Here is a 19,366-nt window from a genome sequence, read left to right as displayed (position 1 = left end):
TGCATGATGCACCTGAGCATCAACCCCTCGGTTGTCGATCTATAAGTCAGCATACATATAGTTACCCCACTTCATCTCGATCCTGAAGAAATCCAAGCCCCAAAGGATTCAGCCTCGATAGATCCCATTAGCTATGGAACCATTCTTGCTGCTACTCCTGGTCTTGTTACCAGTACTCGTATTCGTACGATATGCCTTCACATATGGCCATCGACTTAGCACCATGCCCAACGGTGAGTTATCGTCTTCAAAGTTGATTGAGACTGGAGTGCTCATCTGGCGTAGGTCCACCTACCCTACCTTTCATTGGAAACATCCACCAGATCACCAAGAAGTACACCCATATCAAGTATGTTCGATAGCCTCCATCCCCCATTTCCTTTGAAGCACACAGGAAATTCTCACAGCCAATGTCTTGCGGAGTTCAGGTTCACCGAATGGGCCGCCCAGTATGGAGGATTGTTCATGCTCAAGATCGGGAATGGCAATATGGCCGTTATTACCGATCGCCGACTAGTCAAAGAAGTCCTCGATCGCAAGAGTGGCATCTACAGCCACCGGCCCCATTCCTTTGTCTCGCACGATCTCATCACCAAGGGTAATCACCTACTGGTCATGCATTATGGCGACCAGTGGCGAACCTTCCGACGACTGGTTCACCAACACCTCATGGAGACCATGGTGGAAAATCACCACACCGAGATCGTCAATGCCGAAGCCATACAGCTAGTTCGAGACTATATGGTCGACCCGGAACACCATATGGCCCATCCCAAGCGGTACAGTAACAGTATCACCAACTCGATCGGTAAGTCTTCCATTTACTATTCACTGATAGAAAAGTCCTAAAAGCCCTATCACAGTATTTGGAATCCGCACGGCCAACCGGGAGGGATCCAACATGCGACGGCTTTACAAACTCATGGAGGAATGGTCGGAAGTGATGGAAACAGGCGCAACACCACCAGTAGATATGTTCCCCTGGTTGAAACTGCTGCCACAGGGGCTGTTCAACAACTATATCAACCGGGCCAAGGCCATCGGCGTGCAGATGGAGACCCTCTACGTCGATATCCTGAAAAAGGTGATCCAACGGCGGGAAGATGGCCACAACAAGGGTACCTTTATGGATAAGGTCCTGGATAGCCAGGAGAAACATAATCTCCCCTGGCACCAGCTGGCCTTCATCGGCGGCGTTCTGATGGAAGGGGGCTCGGACACTAGCTCCAGTCTTACCCTGGCTATTGTGCAAGCGTTGATCCAAAACCCCGATGTGCAGCGAAAGGCCCATGCTGAGATTGATGCCGTGGTCGGCCACAACCGGTCGCCTGTTTGGGAGGACTTTGAGAAACTTCCTTACATCAACATGATCGTTAAGGAAGGTCACCGTTGGAGGCCAATACTTCCACTCTGTTTTCCTCATGCACTAGGAGAGGGTAAGGCTATTTGTTTCCTCTTTTCTTTCTTTTGCTCTTTCTTCTTTCAAATTATGATCGTCTTCTAACCTCTGTACCAGACGACTGGGTCGATGGCAAATTCCTTCCCAAAGGCACGATAGTCGTGATCAACACCTGGGGGATGCACATGGATCCATCCCAACCCGATGACCCAGCTGCTTTCATTCCCGAGCGCTTTGCCAAACATCCTCAATTGGCTCCCGACTATGTGCCGGGGACATGGGAGCGTCGCGATCACTACGGCTACGGGGTTGGACGCCGGATCTGTCCTGGCATCCATCTGGCTGAGCGCAACATGTTCCTGGCCATTGCTAAACTGCTGTGGGCATTTGATTTCCAACCGGGAGAGGGCCCGATGGATAGTGATCCGGTGACTGGGTACCATAACGGCTTCCTTTACTGTGCCAAAGACTACCCTTGTCGACCTGTAGTACGCAACGAGGTCATTCGGGCTACGATTGAGAGGGAATATGCCACTGCGACTGCGGATGTGTTTTCTCGGTTTACTGAGGGATAGTTATGGTCAGGACGGCCGCGTTCAAATACTCGATGGAGCTGTGGCGAGGGAAGAGAATGATCGGATGTTTCTTTTTGGTTTTTTCTGGTTTTCTGGTGTTCTTTTTCCTTTTTCTTTTCAAGTGTTCTCTATACATACTCGATCTGGTCTTAGTATAGCTTCCGGGTTAAATTCTAGTCTGGTTTCGTCTTTCAGCATCAATAACGTAGTGTTCTCTGGGTTTATAGCAACGTTGATCCATTTATATTCGATCCAACTGGGCGATTTTTATATAGCCATGTTTAAGAAGACATCGAAAAAGACTTCGAAAAAGAACATCCAAAAAGCAATTCGGAGGGTTCTTACATATAACATCCTTAATACCATCTTGGTCCTAATAGATCAGACTATTAAAGTCTTAGGTTGTCAAGGACAGAGGCCGCATGAGCGGACGACTATTCTTGTATTTATTTAGGAGGAAATCAAGGTCACATCTTGACATCGATTTTAGGCGAGACTTTATTACTCTTAGCTCATTTGTCTCTCACTTTTGCTTACTTTCTCTCGCTGTCCAGCATGCCGCTATATCCCCAAAGGTCCCCTATATCCGCGGCGAGCATCCCCCTTGGCCAGCAGACACTACCGATAGGGAAAGGGGACTTTCAAACAGGAGGTATTTATCGGTGCCCCCTTTATGGGAACTATCATACATTGGCTGGCTACTTAGATACAAAAATCATTACACCGACACTTCGTTTGAGATGCCGTCAAACTCTAGACCGTCCTCTTGATCAGTGCGTTTTATCGTCATCAGATGCTCCCAATGCTCGGGATACTTCTGACTTGCCCATTTCTCCACCTCATCTTTCCAGTATTGGTACGGGATAGCGTTGTAGAACAGCCCGATACTATGATCTATGTTAGCGACTATAACACAAAGAGCGAAGGAATGTACTCACGTATTGCTTGTAGGGGGGATCCCAATCTCAGCTTCCATGTTGTCGATAGCTTCAACGGCCAGATCAAACTCGCATTGCGCTGCCAACGCCTCCATATACGCCGAATAGAGCGGGCGATTCGCAGTGATCTCCAACTTCTTGACCTTACTCATCATCTTAATAGCCTCCTGGGCACCATTGTGATGCTTCTCGCAGACCTTAAAGAAAATCGTGATAGTCTTGTGACAAGGGCCTTCCTCCGACTGAAGAATCTGTCGGAAAATTTCCATGCTCTTTTCTGGCATCTCGCACGCAGCATAGGCCATCATCAGACCATTTAGAATTCTCGTGTTGAGATCCACTTCAAGATCCAGCTTCAGCATGTTGTGCACAAGCTCCAGGTTGGTTGCATCCGCCGTGCGAGCCAGGCCCTGGAAACATCGGGCATAAGTGTCTGGCCTAGGGCGTCGACCAGGTTCATCGGCTTGACGCATGTGTCCAAATACCAAGACGGCAAGATCACTGCGCTTCCGGTTGAAGAAAGAGGTCATGATTTTGGTGCGGACTGAGACCCACGTTTCCGGGAACGCGATCTTCAGAAGCTCGTATGCATTCCACACGTCTGTATCGGACTGGGTTTTGTCCGTAATATACTCTGCGAGCGCGTCGCGCACAGGCATCTTCTGTTCGTCGCTGTAGCTGCCTAGTCGTGGACGTAGCAACTCTGAAACAGCCTCGAGGTCATTGCGGTAAAGTAGCATGTGTGTCAATGCGGCAATGGTCGCAGATTCCAGGCGCACGTTCTCTTGGAAAAGCGGGTCTAGGAGGGATGAGATTTGATCGAACAAGGAGTCCTTTTCCTCAGATCGACAGAGCATCGCGATGAGCTTGTTTGCAATTGGCAGGTTGTGGCTCGTGAGGGAAGTCGCGTCGACCTTCTCTTCGATAATCTTCAAAGTCTCATCGACATCGCCGGCCTGGATGCGGGACTCCAATTCTAAGATATGAGTTTGGCTATCTGGGATGAGATTCCACTGGCCTGCGAGCGCCATGAAATCAGAAGCCAACTGCGGGTTCTGCATCGCGTTTGCATACTGAATAAGGTTATTAACGATGTCAATGTTGATGGAGCTCTTGAGCTGAGGATTCTTCGCAGTCCATGCATGGACCTTTTGCGCAAGAGCAGAAGCATTGCTCCCCTTTGCTGCTTCCCAGAGCAAAATGATGCTAGCGGTGTCTTCGTTGGGCTCATTGGGGAGAGACTTGAAGATCTCCTCCGCCGAGTCTGCGCGCGAATTCAAGAGATAATATTTAATGAGAGCTTCTCTCGCAGCCATGGAGGGTTCTGAGCCACCGGCAATTGGAGAGTCGTAGACAGTTTGGGCCGCTTTCCACTGACCGTGGTCGACGAGAAATCTGACTAGCTCTCCATGTGAGGCTTGGTCAAACTTGTTGCCATGGTTCCCCCACTCTTCAACAATCTTCCGCACCTGTCGCAGATCGTCCTTCATGGCAAATCCCTTCATAATTGTGAGCCAGGGTGACGGGACAGCTTTGCTCATCTGACCCCAAAACTTCAATAAGGTATGTCTAGCATCCTCGGGATTGCCATTCATAGCCAAGATATTGATATAGAGACCAAGTGCCGGTCGGCTGATCTTCCCCGGACCAAATCCATGATCGAGATTTAGTTCTTGATATGCGTATCGGGCAAGGTTTATGACAACCTCGCGAGCCTGTGGGGCACACTCAGACTCGGAGAGTACATCCAACACTTTTTCGAGGTTCTCAGTCGAGAAAACATTCTGCCAGTCTTCTTCTTCCATCTCGCTCTGCTGGGCCCTTAAATGTTTGAAGGTGACGATCAGCGCGCGGGCTTGGAAATGACTGATGAGCATTGGGGTTTCAAGCCGCATTGTGAAAAAGGTTTGGAATGCTTTTGCGAGAATATCACTCGGAGGGGTTCTGCTTCTATCTTTGAGTGCCCTCATCAAATCAGCCATTGGTTTCAGGCCTTTTTCAGAGGGTAAAGTAGATTGTGACCGCTCGGGGTCTGAGCTGAAGACAAAGATGTTGCGTCGCGATGTATAAGGAAGGCTGGACATAGCAGGTCGTACTCGGGCAGGAATGATTGTGTGCAATAGGCGGTTTCGATGGCATTGGGGGAACCGAAGTGGTTCATTGTTAATGATTGCCCGGAAGACCCGTCTGGTGAGATGGGACTGCATTATGGATGATGTGAGCTGAGCCTATAGCTAAGATGAAGTAAAAGGGATTGATAAAAAGGTGTAGTCCCAAGTTGACTCGCAATCTGCATGGAATCGTGAAAAATGGGGGTTCGCGACGCGGAGAGACCTGGAGGCGGAAGAAGTCTTGGCAAAAAAAGATCTCATCTCCGCGTTGCCCGGTCTCCCTATCACCGTCTTCAACATCTACAACTAATCAGGGATTGAAAGGTCAAGATGTCTTTGAACCTCTTTTCCTCGTCGTCATTGCTGCGCAATGCTGCGACCACAGCCAATGTTGGCCTGTCGTTCTGCCGCTGGAGCTCGACCGCTGCCATGAGCGCTTTCACTTCCCAGCGCGGCACAAGCTCACAGAGTATGTGATGGACCCGATATACCGAACTGATTTATTTGTTGTCCCATTCTATGATATGGGAACGCATTTACTTTGAGTGTGAGTAGCGACTAACGTGTTGTGATAGCCTCCCAAGTGGTCCAACGACGCCGTTTACCCAGTCGCCTCAAGTTCCTCGAGGATCAGAAGGCGCAAGGCGAGAGTCGAGCCCTTGAGAGATACCAAGCGCGTGATTTCAAGGCTGGAGACATCTACGCCCCTCACGATCTCAGCCCGGCCGAGATGAAGAAATGGGGAAGGCGCCAGAACCCTAAGACAGATGCTTTCGATGCATTGAACCTGAATCCTATGGATTTGTACAAGGTACGGAGTTCTTGAGCCAATGAAGCCATTATTTGTATGGAGTATATACCGTGATGAGCAGCCACTAACTGTTGGCTTTTTCGCCATTACAGAACTTCTCCATCATGTCTGAATATATGACCAGCATGGGCCGTATCAAACCCCGAATCAAAACCGGCCTTCGACCTGTCAACCAGCGCAAGATTGCTAAGGCACTCCGGAGAGCCATCGGCATGGGTCTTATGCCTAGCGTCCACCGACACCCCGAAATTCTCGCAGCCGAGATGCGGGCACGTATGGAGGGCCCTGGAGGTTTCTAAGCCGAACATACTACTTTGGAGTCATCGTTTTTGGGATCTAAACAGATTTTGGGAAATTCCCTTGTACAAGTACAGGCCGGTGCCTGGTGGAAGGGGCACGACTTAGTGTATTATTACTCTTAGCGCTATGCATTGATTTTATTAAGAGCTACAACTTTCAACTTCCTTTGTGCTGTAATATTTAAAGCAACCAGATATATTTTATATGTGTTGACAAAGATCTTTCTCTTTCCTGCATATTCTCAATGCTTGTTTTATGTAGACAAGGCGTGGCTGTGTTCCCCGCTATTGTGGCCCGGGTACGTCAGTCGATAAACAGTGGATGGTGGGACTTTCCTCTGCTTTCCCCCAACTCCTCTGCTTGAGTGTGCACATCTTAGCAATGTCACTTACAAATGGTGAGAACCTGACAGCCTCATATCATCTTTTATTATCCTGACATATTCAAAGAGTCCATTTGGGCTCCTAGCCCCTCCACCACCCGCGGCCAGCCCACTCAGCTTTCTTCTGATGCTAAAGGCGAGCGATTGGCCTATGCAGTATGTGATTCCAAAAATCTCTAAAATGGCCCTGCCTAGTACTGACAGAAGCAATTATAGTCCAACAAATCCATCTTCCTACGTTCAATCGACGACCCCGCAGTCGCTAGGCAGTACACCGAACACAAGGCGCAGACAACTGTCGCACGCTTCGCCCCCTCCGGTTTCTACGTTGCAAGTGGTGACGCTGCTGGAATCGTGAGAGTATGGGACTGTGTCGGCGAGGGAATCACCAAGGGTGAATACAGCATTGTTAATGGTCGAATCAATGATTTGGCCTGGGATGGTGACTCCCAGCGCATTATTGCCGTTGGCGATGGCAAGCAGCGATATGGACACTGTATTACCTGGGATAGTGGAAACACCGTTGGAGAGATCCACGGCCATACGCAACAGCTCAACACCGTGTCAATTAGGCAACAGCGGCCTCTGCGTGCCGCCACTGCTGGTGACGACAGGAAGACGGTCTTCTATCATGGAGCTCCGTTTAAATTCAACAACGGAATTGCGGATAGGCACTCAAACTACATCTACGGAGTTGGCTTCAGCCCAGATGGTTCGCACCTAGTCAGTGTTGGCGCAGACCGGAAGATCTGGCTCTACGACGGCAAGACGGGCGAGACCAAGGGTCAGATCGGCGAAGGAGAACACAATGGCAGTATCTTTGGTGTGTCGTGGGCCAAGGACTCGCGAAAGTTCGTGACTGCAAGCGCGGACCGGACTGTCAAGATATGGGATGTGGAAGCTGGCAAAGCAACACAGACCTGGACCTTGGGAGAGGAGGGTGCTATGGCTGTTCGTGACCACCAAGTTGGCGTGGTCTGGCCCCCAGGAAGAAGTGATAACCTGCTCATCAGTTTGTCTCTCAGTGGAGACTTGAACTACCTGGTCGAGGGAACCCCTGAGCCCCGGCAGGTTGTCTCGGGCCACCAGAAGAGCATCACCTCCTTGACACAGACCACTGTGGATAACAAGGAAACTTTATGGACAGGCAGCTTTGACGGACGAGTATGCAACTGGGATGTAGCTTCAGGTAAGGCTGAGGAGATTGAAGGAGATGCCCACCCAGGTTATGTCGCCGGGCTTGCAACTACATCAGAGGGTAGCGGTAGAATTTATAGTGTCGGCTGGGACGACACCCTCCGTTCTGTCGATGTCGCTGCTAAAACATACACTGGAAGCGCTTCAAACCTCAATGGACAGCCGAAGGGCGTTGCAGCTGGTGACTCGACCGTGCTTGTTGGCGAAGCCGAAACCGTCGAGATTTTCCAGGATGGCAAGAAGACCGGAGAATACAAGACAGATTTTGCAGCTACAACTGTAGCCGCGCATGGTTCTCAGGCAGCCGTTGGAGGCGAGAATGGATCTGTTCAGATCTGTGCCATCTCCAGCTCTCGACTTTCTCCCCGGGCAGACATTAATGCCTCTCGCAACCCAATCTCTGCTCTTGCCTTCTCCCCAGATGCCTCCCACTTGGCCGTTGGTGACTTGCGGGGACGTGTCCTGGTTTTCAAGGTTGCCGATGGCAGTCTGGTGACAGACCGCTGGACGGCGCATACTGCACGGATCACCTCACTTGCCTGGAACGAGGCTGGCTCACACGTTGTCAGTGGATCGCTGGACACAAACATCTTTGTTTGGAGCTTGGCTAAGCCAGGCGACTGGCTTGAGCTGCAGAATGCTCACAAGGAGGGTGTCCATGGTGTCGGATGGGTTGCAGGAGGCTCCAAGATCATCTCGGCTGGTGCTGATGCAGCGGTGAAGGTGTGGAAAGTGGAAGGCTTGAAATAATTGTGAAGTAGCTGTGGCTGTATTTTGCTACGAAATTATAAAGGTCTAAACCTCTTCTTTGTTGTCCAGACAGACTCGAAATCAGTATCAAATCTATTACTATCAAGTCCCCCGAGTTGTACACAAAACAAGTTGTAGACAAAGCAAAAAGCAAAACAAAGAGGTGCGTGGCAATGATAAATGGGAAGTGGCCGTAATTTCCTCCAAGGTGCCAATCGTTGCCAACAAATAAACCTGCATAGCTCTCTGCACGTCCGCACAACCCTCTGACGCCTTCATAAAGCCTGGATAAAGGGCGAGTCATCGAACATGTGCCATGGGGCTTGTACAACGCCCTGAGTCCACGCGAAGTACGTGAAACTTGAAAAATGCCGTCTGGAACTCCCAGCAGCTCCCGCCGCTCACGCCCAACGGTATGTACTCGCATTTTCTGACTTGAGAGATTCTAATCGTCGATGAAGCTCCGTCAGGCTACATTTGTTCTCCCGAAAACAGGCCAGCGCCTGAAAGGCCTCGTTAACCTCCGAAATTCCACTCCCATCTCCGACGACAATGAGGAAAGGCGCGGGCTCCTCACAAACGAGATCCAACATTATGAAGGGCACTTCGACACGCTCAGGCGCCGTATACATGGTAAATGGACGCAGACAAATCAGTTCGTTAAGTCGGAACAGGGCATTGGGGTCTTGAAATACAGTCTTGCATATTTGGTCGGATCTCTTGCAACTTTTATTCCCGCGGTCTCGGCCATGCTGGGCCATCAGGATGGAAAACATATGGTGGCTACGGTCACCGTCTACTTTCACCCTGCCAGATCTCAGGGTGCGATGTTCAAGGCCTTAATCTGCGCGTTTCTGGCGTTTTGCTATTCTACCTTCTTGACTATTACCAGCATGTTCGTGGAGATGTTTTTCCAGGACACATTGGAATTGCCTGCCCTTGGCCATGCGGTGGTTTTGATAGTATTTTGTGGCGGTGGGCTTGGCTTTGTCGGTTGGACCAAGCAACGGCTAGGAGATCCTCTGGTGAACGTTGCCTGTTCACTCACTGCTCTGTCAACAATCACCGTCTTGACCAAGGAGGGTGCTGTGCAAAGCGGCGACTTGTCTCTTGCCAAGACCTTCCAGGTCTTGAAGATGGTCCTGATGGGCGTGGTGGCCGTCATGGTTGTATCCTTTTTCGTCTTCCCCATATCTGCCCGTAAAAAGCTGCGCTCGAACCTCGTTACGGTCACTGATACATTGGCTCTCATGATGGCACTTATCACGGAAAGCTTCTTGAGTGGGACTGAGGAGGTCCTTGCCTCGGCCGAATTCGTTGATGCAGAGACGAGGCACCGCAAGGCCTATAGCCAGCTCGACAGGCTCGTCAGAGAAGCCAAACTTGAGCACTATGTGGCAGGCACCGAGAAAGAGTACAGGCTCGAAAAGAACCTTGTCCGCTGGGTGCAAGATATCACCCATAACATGGGAGGACTGCGTAATGCAGCTTCCCTCCAGTTCAGTTTGATTCGTGAGACTATTGCCCGTGAGTCTGCCTCTCAGGAAGATCAGCAGAATAGCTCGGCTCATGTGGACTATTTCACACCCCTCGAGCGATCGTGGTCATTCCCCGATGGGTCCTTTCTGGAGCCTATTGTTGAGCGACCAGAGGAGGAACTATCTCCAGGCGGTTCCCACCGACTTGGAAGTGCTGAATCAACACCCAGACCCGCACTTCTTCCAGCAGATGTCTTCACTATATTCATCTCTCATCTGGGTCCTGCAATGGTACGTTGGAACTCAAGAAGTATATGATGCAATTCAAGACTGACTGGAAGCAGCGATCGTTGGCCTTTACATTGAAAGAAATCTTTAAGGAAATCCCCTTTGGGCCTGCACCGAACTACAGGGTCTCAGTGAATGGTCGACTGCGAATCAGTCTTGAGCGGGCGCTTGATCTTTATAAAGAATCACGCGAGAAAGCACTCGTGGTCTTGTATCAACAAAAGGAAACAATGAAATTGAAGACCCGCGAAGCTGAAGCGGATCTTGAGGAAGTTACAGCCAGCTGTGGCCATTTCAGCTTTTCCCTCTTCGAATTTGGAGAGCAGCTCCGAGAGATGCTTTCCATTTTAGATGAATTACAGTTGGAAGTTGAAGAGCGGCCTAATGGGCGAACCTGGTCATGGCTCAAAGTCTGGCAGTGGTCGAGAAATACGGAGACCGCTAAAATAGCCTCCTTTGATGCTGGTACGTATATCTCCACATACAAATCGTTGAGACATGGATATTATGTTAATTCCCTACAGAAGCAGCTTCAAGACCTTCCAATCCACCCGCTACTGGGCGGAATTTCCATAGACATGCTAGGCAAGCATCCGACGGCTTGATTGCACATGACAGTCTGCCTGTCAATGTTCAGACACAAAAAGGCCCCTCGGCAAATGAAACAACAAAGCAAAGGCTCGGTTACCGTTTATGGAAATGTCTCGGGTTCTTCCGACGAGATGATACAAAATACGCGATCAAGGTTGGGGCAGGAGCTGCAATCTACGCCCTGCCTGCTTTCCTTCCTTCAACTCGCCCGTTCTATGGGCGTTGGCGGGGAGAATGGGGTCTGTTGTCCTACATGCTGGTTTGCTCAATGACAATTGGAGCCTCGAACACGACGGGGTATGCCCGGTTTCTCGGTACTTGTTTGGGGGCAGTCGCTGCTATCCTCGCATGGAATATCACCGCTGGAAATGTATTTGCTCTTGCATTCTTGGGATGGATAATGGCCGTCTGGACTGGATACATCACTATTGTTCGTGGGAATGGGCCCATGGGCCGGTTCATCATGCTCACTTACAACCTCTCTGTGCTATACGGCTATTCCCTTTCTCAGAAGGCGGCGAATTTCGACGAAGACGAAGGTGGTGCTCATCCAATCATGACCGAAATTGCCCTCCATCGAGTTGTTGCTGTGTTGTCTGGATGCATTTGGGGAATCATCATCACTCGAATGATTTGGCCCATAAGCGCAAGACGCAGGCTCAAGGAGAGTCTGAGTCTTCTCTGGCTGCACCTGAGCCTTGTCTGGAAACGCGATCCCCTATCCATCATGGCTAAGGGTCAAAAGTCTGTTTTATACATGACACCCCGAGAGAAGCTTGAGATTGAAAGATTTTTGTCTCGGTTGGAGTCTCTTCAGGCTGCGGCAGGGTCCGAATTTGAATTGAAGAGTGCATTCCCCGAAGCCTCTTATGCCAACATTGTTCGCCGCACACGCAGCATGGTGAATTCTTTCCATACTATGAACATCGAGCTGATGAAGAATGATGTGGCCACTGAAGGCGAAATCAGCCTTCTTCAATACACAAAATTAGAACGGCAGCAGCTATCTGCTCGCGTGAGCCATCTATTATCAGGTCCGTCCTCTTTCAACTACCGTGGACTTAATGCAATGCTGACTGTCTTACAGTGATTGCTTCGTCAATGAAACTCGAGTACCCTTTGGGTGATGTGCTTCCTAGCATTGAGCATGCCAGAGACCGGTTGCTTGCTCGCATCTACCGCTATCGCCTGGATCATGAAGCATCTCAACAGACCACAGATGAGGACTGTGGTTTACTTTATGCCTATAGTGAGTATTTCTTTGGTTTCTAGTTATATGCAGTACAATATACTGACCCTTGTACTTCTAGTTTTGGTGACGGGCCAATTATCGAATGAGATCACGGAGATCATTGCGGAGATTGGACAACTCTTTGGGGTATTAAGTGAAGATGTAGTGCAGCTAGCTTGAAAATCTAGCTAATAAATTTGAAAACCATCTAAAATTACAATTGCCGTAGAGAAATATATGTAGAGATATAGGGCAATGCTGCTAAGTTTGGCGCACATCGATGTATCCGTTTCTGGCTTCTGGCGGGGAACCGCAAGTCGGAACCTCCCCTTCCACCCAAACCCATCGCCGTCTCTTTCACTCCTTCAATTTTCATCTTCAATTCATCAGGTTCTCTTATGAAAACATCCTCTCTTCTTCTATTTCTAGTTTGAACCCTAGAATCCTCCTTGATGAAGGCGTAGGTGCCAATATTCCCTGCCCTTCGGCGTCGCCCGTCGCGCTCTCGCGAGTTCAGCAACCATGCAGATTGATCCGGCGGCTCTGAGTCGGAGTGACTCTATCTCAAATCCAAAGGGCGCTGTGCCCAACGGCTCAGTATCTGCGAAGACCTCTAGAGCTCTGATATCGGTGCCGCGGCTAGAGCTAGAGCATGCCTACACGGACCTGAAGGCCGCCATCGGAGACAAGTGGGCCGAGTACAAAGAGTCCACAGCTCTGTTCTTACTAGGTATGTCGTGATGCGCATGGAATTTCTGGTCGGAGAGCGATTGCTTGAGCTCTGCGGGGACTGGCTTCCCCCTTCCTCCTACGTATTGGCCTCGGTTCAATCACCTCCTGACCTCTTGCTTCATGATAGGACATTACAACCAGAGCGAATACTCGTCACGCGTCGATTACTTCTTGTGCGCCGATCCTAAAAACGAACATCTACATAACAATTTCATATGCGCGCTCATCGGAAACCTCACGCGAGACCTCCCCGATCATGGCGTCGCAAACTGGGTATCGGCCAATGATAAACCTTCGACCATGTCGAAACCAGTCTCCGGAGATGCTGCGGAACAAAGATTGAAGACGGAGGTTATGAAATTACCTCCGAGGGACCGTCGGCGCATAAAGGGAATCTCAGAGGTACGTAGTCGCAAACGATGACGAACACCTTCACCCCAGAAACCGGCAGCTAATGATCACCAGCGAGATCCCAATGAGACAGTGCCCACAGAGCTCGAAGAAAGTCATCTAGCTAAGCAATTCAAATTACCCAGCCAGGTGCCCGCAAGTGCAGGCGGGCTAAATAAAACTAGTAAGGCGATACCCTTCGCGTCGAACTCGAGATATCCTCTCCGTTCCCGTGGTCCCCTGTCAGGAAATAATCCCTAACAATTCTCCTCCATTGCAGACTGGGAACTGGAAATCCGAAAACGCTATGCCCAGCCCCTCGCCGCAGAAACAGGCGAATTCCCCGATGCCGAATCCATCCATGCCCGCATGGTCCCCATATGTTACGAAGAATCTCTACCCAGCGGCGCAGGGCTCCCATGTGCTGAGTTCATGGCAATTGCGACGGAAACTTTCGTGAAGGAAGTTTTGTCCGCGGTATTCTCACGCACCCGTTCGAATGGCCCATCCGGTACAATCAATAACATGATGATGCGTCAATACCGACACCAACTGGAAGTCGAAGAGCTTGCATACACTCGTGGGGAAATTGCAAAGGATGCCGCTACAGGCCTACTCCCCGTTGAAGCGAGAGAGGCCAACATTCGAAAACCATTGGGCGTTAGAGACCTGCGGTTAACTTTGGAGTTGGGCGGCGGTGTCCTCGGCCACATGCCACTCATTGTAGACCAGATCATGAACGGGTACTTCGAAGACGAACTCGAGACTGAAAGACACGATCGATTGGAGAATGGCGTTGGTGAGCCGCATCAGGAAATCAAACCCGAAGACGAGATGGACTTGGACGAAGACGAAGACGAAGACGGTTCTCTGCTAGACTGGGAAGGTGGCACACTTGGTGATCGAGATCAGTTGAGCTCTTTGCTCGACGAGTGTCTGTCCATGGCCGCATGAGAATTTATACCCCCCGCTGTCTTTTTCCGTTTCATACATGCCACATTACATGCTTTTTCTGCTTTTTCTGCTTTTTCTGCTCTTTCTTTTTTGTTTCTACTCACGGTTTGGATGGTGGCTCACGGCGTCTGGGTACTACCAAGGGAGGCTGTCACTATTGTGGCGCCACATGATTTGCATATGGATTTGGAGTTTGAAGATATTGTCTTATCCGGTCTCGATCGCCTCTGCCTTGTCCCCTATATTTCACCTCCTTCCTGTTTTGGTCATGTACAGTATCACTTTTGAAGGGACAAGGCGAGCGGTCGATATCTGGAGGATGAAGGGAAATCTCGAAACAAACAGACCTAAAAAGCTGAATGGCCAAGACCCCTGTTGAGAAGAGGATGTCAGGCTTGTTCGATACCCATGGATTCTACTTTACAACTTGGTTATCGTGAAAAGTTATTACATAGTTACACATTAGCACACTGGACTTTTAGACGTGAGTCTAACAGAGACAGATCCCTGTCAAAGATTGAATTCCATGGGCGGTTTGCCCCCGAAACGCCTGTAGACAATACACCACAAAGAACATTGATGCCAGCTAGTTGATGGCATTTGCGACGAGCTTCAAAATCTCCTCAGTGGTCTTGTAGGCATTGACCGGGTCCTTCGCGATGGACTGCCAGAATTCACCATGCTTGGGTTCCATCGAGATGCACTTCGACACGACATCTGATCGTTTCTCCTGTACGCAAATGTCAGATAGATATTCCAATGATAACAGAGAGCCAAAAGAATGAATAAAAAGGGGGAAACTAACCTCAGTACCATGCTGCATAAGGAACTTGTAATACCAAGCCCAGCCATCACCGTAATCACTATCCAAGACGATCGCCTTCTCAAACCAGGTCATGGCCTTCTCCAACCGGCGTTCGCCCCAGAAGATACGCGCGACAGTGATGAACAGAATTGGGTCGTTCTCGACCTTTTTGATAGCCTCCAGACTGCGTGCTTTGCGCTGAGCGCGGGGCTCGAGATACCAGATACTTTCACTCCACAGAAGCCCTGATGATGGGACTTCCTGGATCGCGCGCGCCATGAGGACCTTGGCCTGGGCGATGTTGTTTGCGCGACGTTCAACGCGCACACTTTCGGTCCAGAGCTCCGCGCTCTTGGGAACGGCCAAACGGGCTCGGTCGAGGACGGATCGGGCTCGGACCACGGCGCCCGCTTTTTCTTCCAGTCGCGAAGCAAGTAGCCACAGCGCAACGGACTTGGAGCAGGCTCGGGTGCCTGTTCCGTATGCCTCGCGCGCCTGCGGGAACTTGTTCTGCGCTTCGTAGATTTGGCCCTTGATCATCCAGAGCTTGTCGGCCTTCGGGAAGAGTTGCAGGCCTTGGTTGACTAGATCCAGAGCGTCGTCGATGTTGCCGAGCTGCCGCTCGAAAGCAACGCTCTTGGTCCACACGCGATCTGTGCCAGCTTCACGGCGGGCGGTGGCCAGGAGCTCTCTGGCTTGGTCGGTCTTTTTGGCGTCGGCCTCTAGCTTGACAGCAGCCAGCCAGATATCTTCGTTGTTGGGGTTTTGGTTGAAGGCACGGCCGAGGACTCGTCGAGCATCGTCAATATCTCCAGACTGCCATTTTTCCTTGGCAAGGAGGAGCCAGAGCTCCTCGCTCTGAGGGCATGCTTCGACTGCCTTCTCCAGAACCTGCCAGAGAGCTTCTTTGGTGCCGTGGTTGCGCTCCAGATCTGCTGCTGCGAGCCAGATTGATCGGCGGTTCACAAAGACCCGCAGGGCGTAAGCATAAATTGCCCGGGCGGTTTCGTAGTTACCACGGGCAATACTGGCCTTTGCGTCGTCCATCCAGATATCTTTTCGGTCATCATCCTCATCCAGGCCCCATCCAAGAGTCTCTTGGATGATACTACCACATGTAAGAACAGCACCTTCGCCTTCGCATTTCTCGGCTTCAGTGATCCATTCCTCTCTCTTCAGCATGGCATTCTCTCGGGCCAGGGACTGGATAGCACGCTTCATGACATTGACCTTCGCAAATGTACCCATCTGCTCCTGGAGTCGAGCTGCAGCAATCCAGATTTCATAGCTAGTAGGAACGGCCTTGCGAGCAGCGTTCAAGACTTTCTGTGCATTTTCTGGAGATTCAAGGCGAGCAAGGGCAAGCCACAACTCGACTGACAGAGGAATGATTTCAACGGCCTTTGCCAACAGCAAGCGCGCATCGGCGGGATCATCTTCTAGGTTGACAGCTTCTTTCCAGATCTGCACCGATTGGGGAATGTGCAAAATAGCTTGTCGGAGAACATTCTTCTTGGCACGGGTGTCCGTTTCTAATCTCATGGCCTCGGTCCAAAGTCTTGTGGAACGGTCATTGTTCTTGATAGCATTCGCTGCAATGACCTTTGCATTGTGGCCTTCATTGAGTCGAATATTTTCCAGCCATGCATCTTCGCTTTTGGGGCAGAGTTCACACCCTTTAGCGATGAGGGTCCTAGAAGCCACAATCCGGCCAGCAAGCTCCTCCAGACGAGCTAGGGCAATCCAACCGGGAGCATGCTTAGGATTGGTCTTGGTGACGGATTCTAACAGGGTACGAACTCGCTTGATATCGCCCACCTCAACTTCACCAGCCTTGGCTTCTGATTGTGTCAAGCTGGTGAGGTAGCCCTTGGGGTCGATATTCGTAGCGGTTCCGGATGTATCAGCGGATGACCCTAGCGCAGCCTGATCGAGGCGGACCTTCAGCACTTTATCACGCGCCGCACCGATATCTGCGAAGTTCATCATGGTGCCGTCGGCGCTTTCTCCTTCGCCGACGTTCGTTTCCGTGCCATCTTCGGCGATTGTCGTGCCGTATTGAGCCGAGTCTCTCGCGCCAGCGATGACACTATCCGGGACGGCGTAGTGCCGCTCTCGGGCATTCTGTTTATCTCGTCGATTCTTGCCCGTCAAATCTCCAACTTCCGGGAGGTTGGCCCAGTCTTCTTCAGATACCGAGGCGAGTGTGCGTTTCAGATCGGCAAATTGGTGTTGGATCTTCGGGTTATTACGTTCGTATTCTTGTTGTTCGGCTTTCTCTCGAGCTTCCCTGTAGGCGGCGAGCGATTCAAGTCGGTACTCTGTCCAAAGAACCGGGGCTAACCCGATAAACAAATGGTTTCGGAGGGGGAATGGGAGGGATATGACTAACCTGCGAGCTCTCCGGCGCTTGTCCATCTTCTCGTCTACCTCTTGGTAGATGCGGTCTGCCTCATCATCTTCTTGGTCGAACTGTCCGTATGCGAACAGCCCGACCTCGTTGTCGGGATCCTGGAACCGCTCATCTTCCTCCTCCTTATCTTCCTCTTTTCCACCTTTCTCCCGTGTAGTGGCGCCGTAGGCAGTTGGTGCAGCAGCTCCGAGAAGCTGAGCTCTCTTGGTCAGAGCAGCCTGGATCTGTTCGGGCGTAGGTCCTTCACGCGCCGGGCCAAGATCGGAGCGAGTGGTGAATCCTGTCGCACCACGACCTAGACCAGCAACATAGTTTTCAGGCGCTGCCTGGCTTAGGAAATCCTTTCGTCCAGACGCCATATTGGGCACAACACAACTCAAAGAGCTCGACATCGATGGCGCTGAAGGCGAAGGCGGGCTCGGGAAAGGGTAATTCCGGTGCCGGCAATCTTATCGCAAAAAAAGTTCCAGCCCACATTGAAGTCCATGCTTTGTTGCCGCAGGTTTTCTCTCTGGTTTCTTTTGATAATTTTCATATTCCATAGGATCATTACTCCAAGATGCCCAAAGTTAACAAGCCGAAGCGCAATAGCGCCGCTTCGCATGGCATGTCAGATGCTGCTGCCAAGACAAAAGCCGCTCACAGCATCTTCAAGATGAACACTGATATCGGCCAGCACGTTCTGAAGAACCCTGGTATTGCTGGTACGGACTGGTTTTCACTGCACTATGCCTTCTCTAGCTAACAGGTGGATATCTAGCTGCAATTGTGGAAAAGGCCGAGCTCAAGCAAAGCGATGTGAGTTACAAAAGACATTGATTGGCTTGACAAACACTAATAGTGTGAATCAATAGATTGTCCTCGAGATTGGTCCCGGTACTGGTAACTTGACAGCCAAGATTTTGGAAAAGGCGAAGAAGTGTATTGCCGTGGAATTGGATCCTCGTATGGCCGCAGAAGTCACCAAGCGCTTCCAGTCCACTCCATACCAAAAGCGCCTAGAGGTCATTCTTGGAGATGTGATGAAGACGGAGCTCCCATACTTCGATGTCTGCATCAGTAATACTCCCTACCAGGTATGTACAGTCCTATATCTTTTTCAAGGGTTTTCCCCGAGTCTAACAGAGTCAAGATCTCTTCTCCTCTCACATTTAAGCTCCTGGCTACATCTCCGGCGCCTCGTTCCTGCGTTCTCATGTAAGTCTCCGTCATCAAGGCTGGAAGTTTTCAGAAACGTTCTGTGTAATTGAGAGCTTACATGTGAACCTCTCATACAGGTTCCAACGTGAATTCGCTCTGCGTTTATTCGCCAAGCCCGGTGACAAACTTTACAGTCGACTTTCAGTCAATGCGCAAATGTGGGCCAAGATTGATCATATCATGAAGGTCGGCAAGAACAACTTCAAGCCACCGCCCCAGGTCGAGTCCAGTGTCATTCGAATGGTCCCCAAGAACCCACGGCCACAGATCAACTACGAAGAGTGGGATGGTCTTTTGCGAATTGTTTTCGTCCGGAAGAACAAGACTCTCCGGTCCAGTTTCATTGGTACGACAAGCATCATGGAATTGCTAGAGGCAAACTATCGGACATGGTGTGCGCAAAACGACATCCCAGTGGAGGATGGCCCGGTTGAAGTCGCCAACGACGATGCCATGGTAATGGACATGGGCGAGGAAGAGCAGGAACAGGCTGCCGAGGAACCGGCCGACGAGGCCATGGAAATGGATGATGACGATGTTCCTGATTTCTTCAAGGAGAGCACAAATGCCCGCCTTGAAGCAGCACTCAAGAATGGAGCTTCGCGCAAGAAGCGTGGCAAGGTTGCAGAGCTAGTCCGTGAGAAGGTACGCCAGGTCCTGGAGGATGACACTGGTCTCGGAGAGAGGCGCGCGAGAATGTGTGACGAGAATGATTTCTTGAAGCTGCTGTGGGCATTCAACCAAAAGGGCATTCATTTCAACTGAGCGAGACAGACCATGTCTGCCCCGGGGGAAAGCATCCGAAAATAGAAGTTGGGAAT

General features: G+C 50.6%; 8 protein-coding genes across 8 annotated transcripts; 6 read left to right on the top strand and 2 right to left on the bottom strand.

The window, feature by feature from the left end:
* Positions 1-223: 223 nt before the first annotated feature.
* N7471_000858 (cytochrome P450) lies at positions 224-1,974 on the top strand (the record flags this gene model as incomplete). The annotated part of the gene is made up of 5 exons (XM_057273579.1): positions 224-233; positions 286-349; positions 429-808; positions 864-1,436; positions 1,517-1,974. The coding sequence occupies 5 exons, from the start codon at positions 224-226 to the stop codon at positions 1,972-1,974; spliced, it is 1,485 nt and encodes a 494-aa protein (XP_057141758.1).
* A 653-nt stretch (positions 1,975-2,627) lies between these two features.
* N7471_000857 (uncharacterized protein) lies at positions 2,628-5,119 on the bottom strand (the record flags this gene model as incomplete). Its single annotated transcript, XM_057273578.1, has 2 exons — positions 2,628-2,861; positions 2,913-5,119. The coding sequence occupies 2 exons, from the start codon at positions 5,117-5,119 to the stop codon at positions 2,693-2,695; spliced, it is 2,376 nt and encodes a 791-aa protein (XP_057141757.1). The 3' UTR covers positions 2,628-2,692.
* Positions 5,120-5,353: 234 nt separating this feature from the next.
* On the top strand, positions 5,354-6,133 carry N7471_000856 (mitochondrial 37S ribosomal protein bS18m; the record flags this gene model as incomplete). The annotated part of the gene is made up of 3 exons (XM_057273577.1): positions 5,354-5,492; positions 5,599-5,834; positions 5,927-6,133. The coding sequence occupies 3 exons, from the start codon at positions 5,354-5,356 to the stop codon at positions 6,131-6,133; spliced, it is 582 nt and encodes a 193-aa protein (XP_057141756.1).
* A 382-nt stretch (positions 6,134-6,515) lies between these two features.
* Positions 6,516-8,463, top strand: N7471_000855 (WD40 repeat domain-containing protein; the record flags this gene model as incomplete). The annotated part of the gene is made up of 3 exons (XM_057273576.1): positions 6,516-6,531; positions 6,584-6,672; positions 6,733-8,463. 3 exons carry the CDS (start codon positions 6,516-6,518, stop codon positions 8,461-8,463), a joined length of 1,836 nt encoding a protein of 611 aa, XP_057141755.1.
* Positions 8,464-8,831: 368 nt separating this feature from the next.
* N7471_000854 (FUSC family protein) lies at positions 8,832-12,231 on the top strand (the record flags this gene model as incomplete). Its single annotated transcript, XM_057273575.1, has 6 exons — positions 8,832-8,876; positions 8,925-10,232; positions 10,286-10,694; positions 10,754-11,854; positions 11,908-12,069; positions 12,131-12,231. 6 exons carry the CDS (start codon positions 8,832-8,834, stop codon positions 12,229-12,231), a joined length of 3,126 nt encoding a protein of 1,041 aa, XP_057141754.1.
* Positions 12,232-12,573: 342 nt separating this feature from the next.
* On the top strand, positions 12,574-14,127 carry N7471_000853 (TADA1 family protein; the record flags this gene model as incomplete). The annotated part of the gene is made up of 4 exons (XM_057273574.1): positions 12,574-12,781; positions 12,911-13,185; positions 13,249-13,357; positions 13,454-14,127. The coding sequence occupies 4 exons, from the start codon at positions 12,574-12,576 to the stop codon at positions 14,125-14,127; spliced, it is 1,266 nt and encodes a 421-aa protein (XP_057141753.1).
* Positions 14,128-14,713: 586 nt separating this feature from the next.
* On the bottom strand, positions 14,714-17,704 carry N7471_000852 (U4/U6-U5 snRNP complex subunit PRP6; the record flags this gene model as incomplete). Its single annotated transcript, XM_057273573.1, has 2 exons — positions 14,714-14,857; positions 14,933-17,704. 2 exons carry the CDS (start codon positions 17,702-17,704, stop codon positions 14,714-14,716), a joined length of 2,916 nt encoding a protein of 971 aa, XP_057141752.1.
* Positions 17,705-17,904: 200 nt separating this feature from the next.
* Positions 17,905-19,310, top strand: N7471_000851 (dimethyladenosine transferase; the record flags this gene model as incomplete). Its single annotated transcript, XM_057273572.1, has 5 exons — positions 17,905-18,049; positions 18,106-18,143; positions 18,200-18,421; positions 18,478-18,542; positions 18,623-19,310. The coding sequence occupies 5 exons, from the start codon at positions 17,905-17,907 to the stop codon at positions 19,308-19,310; spliced, it is 1,158 nt and encodes a 385-aa protein (XP_057141751.1).
* Positions 19,311-19,366: the final 56 nt, after the last annotated feature.

Source organism: Penicillium samsonianum, assembly GCF_028829775.1.
Source record: "Penicillium samsonianum strain IBT 33392 chromosome Unknown utg000001l_segment0_segment0, whole genome shotgun sequence".
NCBI classification, from domain to species: domain Eukaryota; kingdom Fungi; phylum Ascomycota; class Eurotiomycetes; order Eurotiales; family Aspergillaceae; genus Penicillium; species Penicillium samsonianum.
The sequence above is the reverse complement of the archived record's forward strand: the minus strand, read 5'-3'. Positions and strand labels throughout refer to the sequence as shown.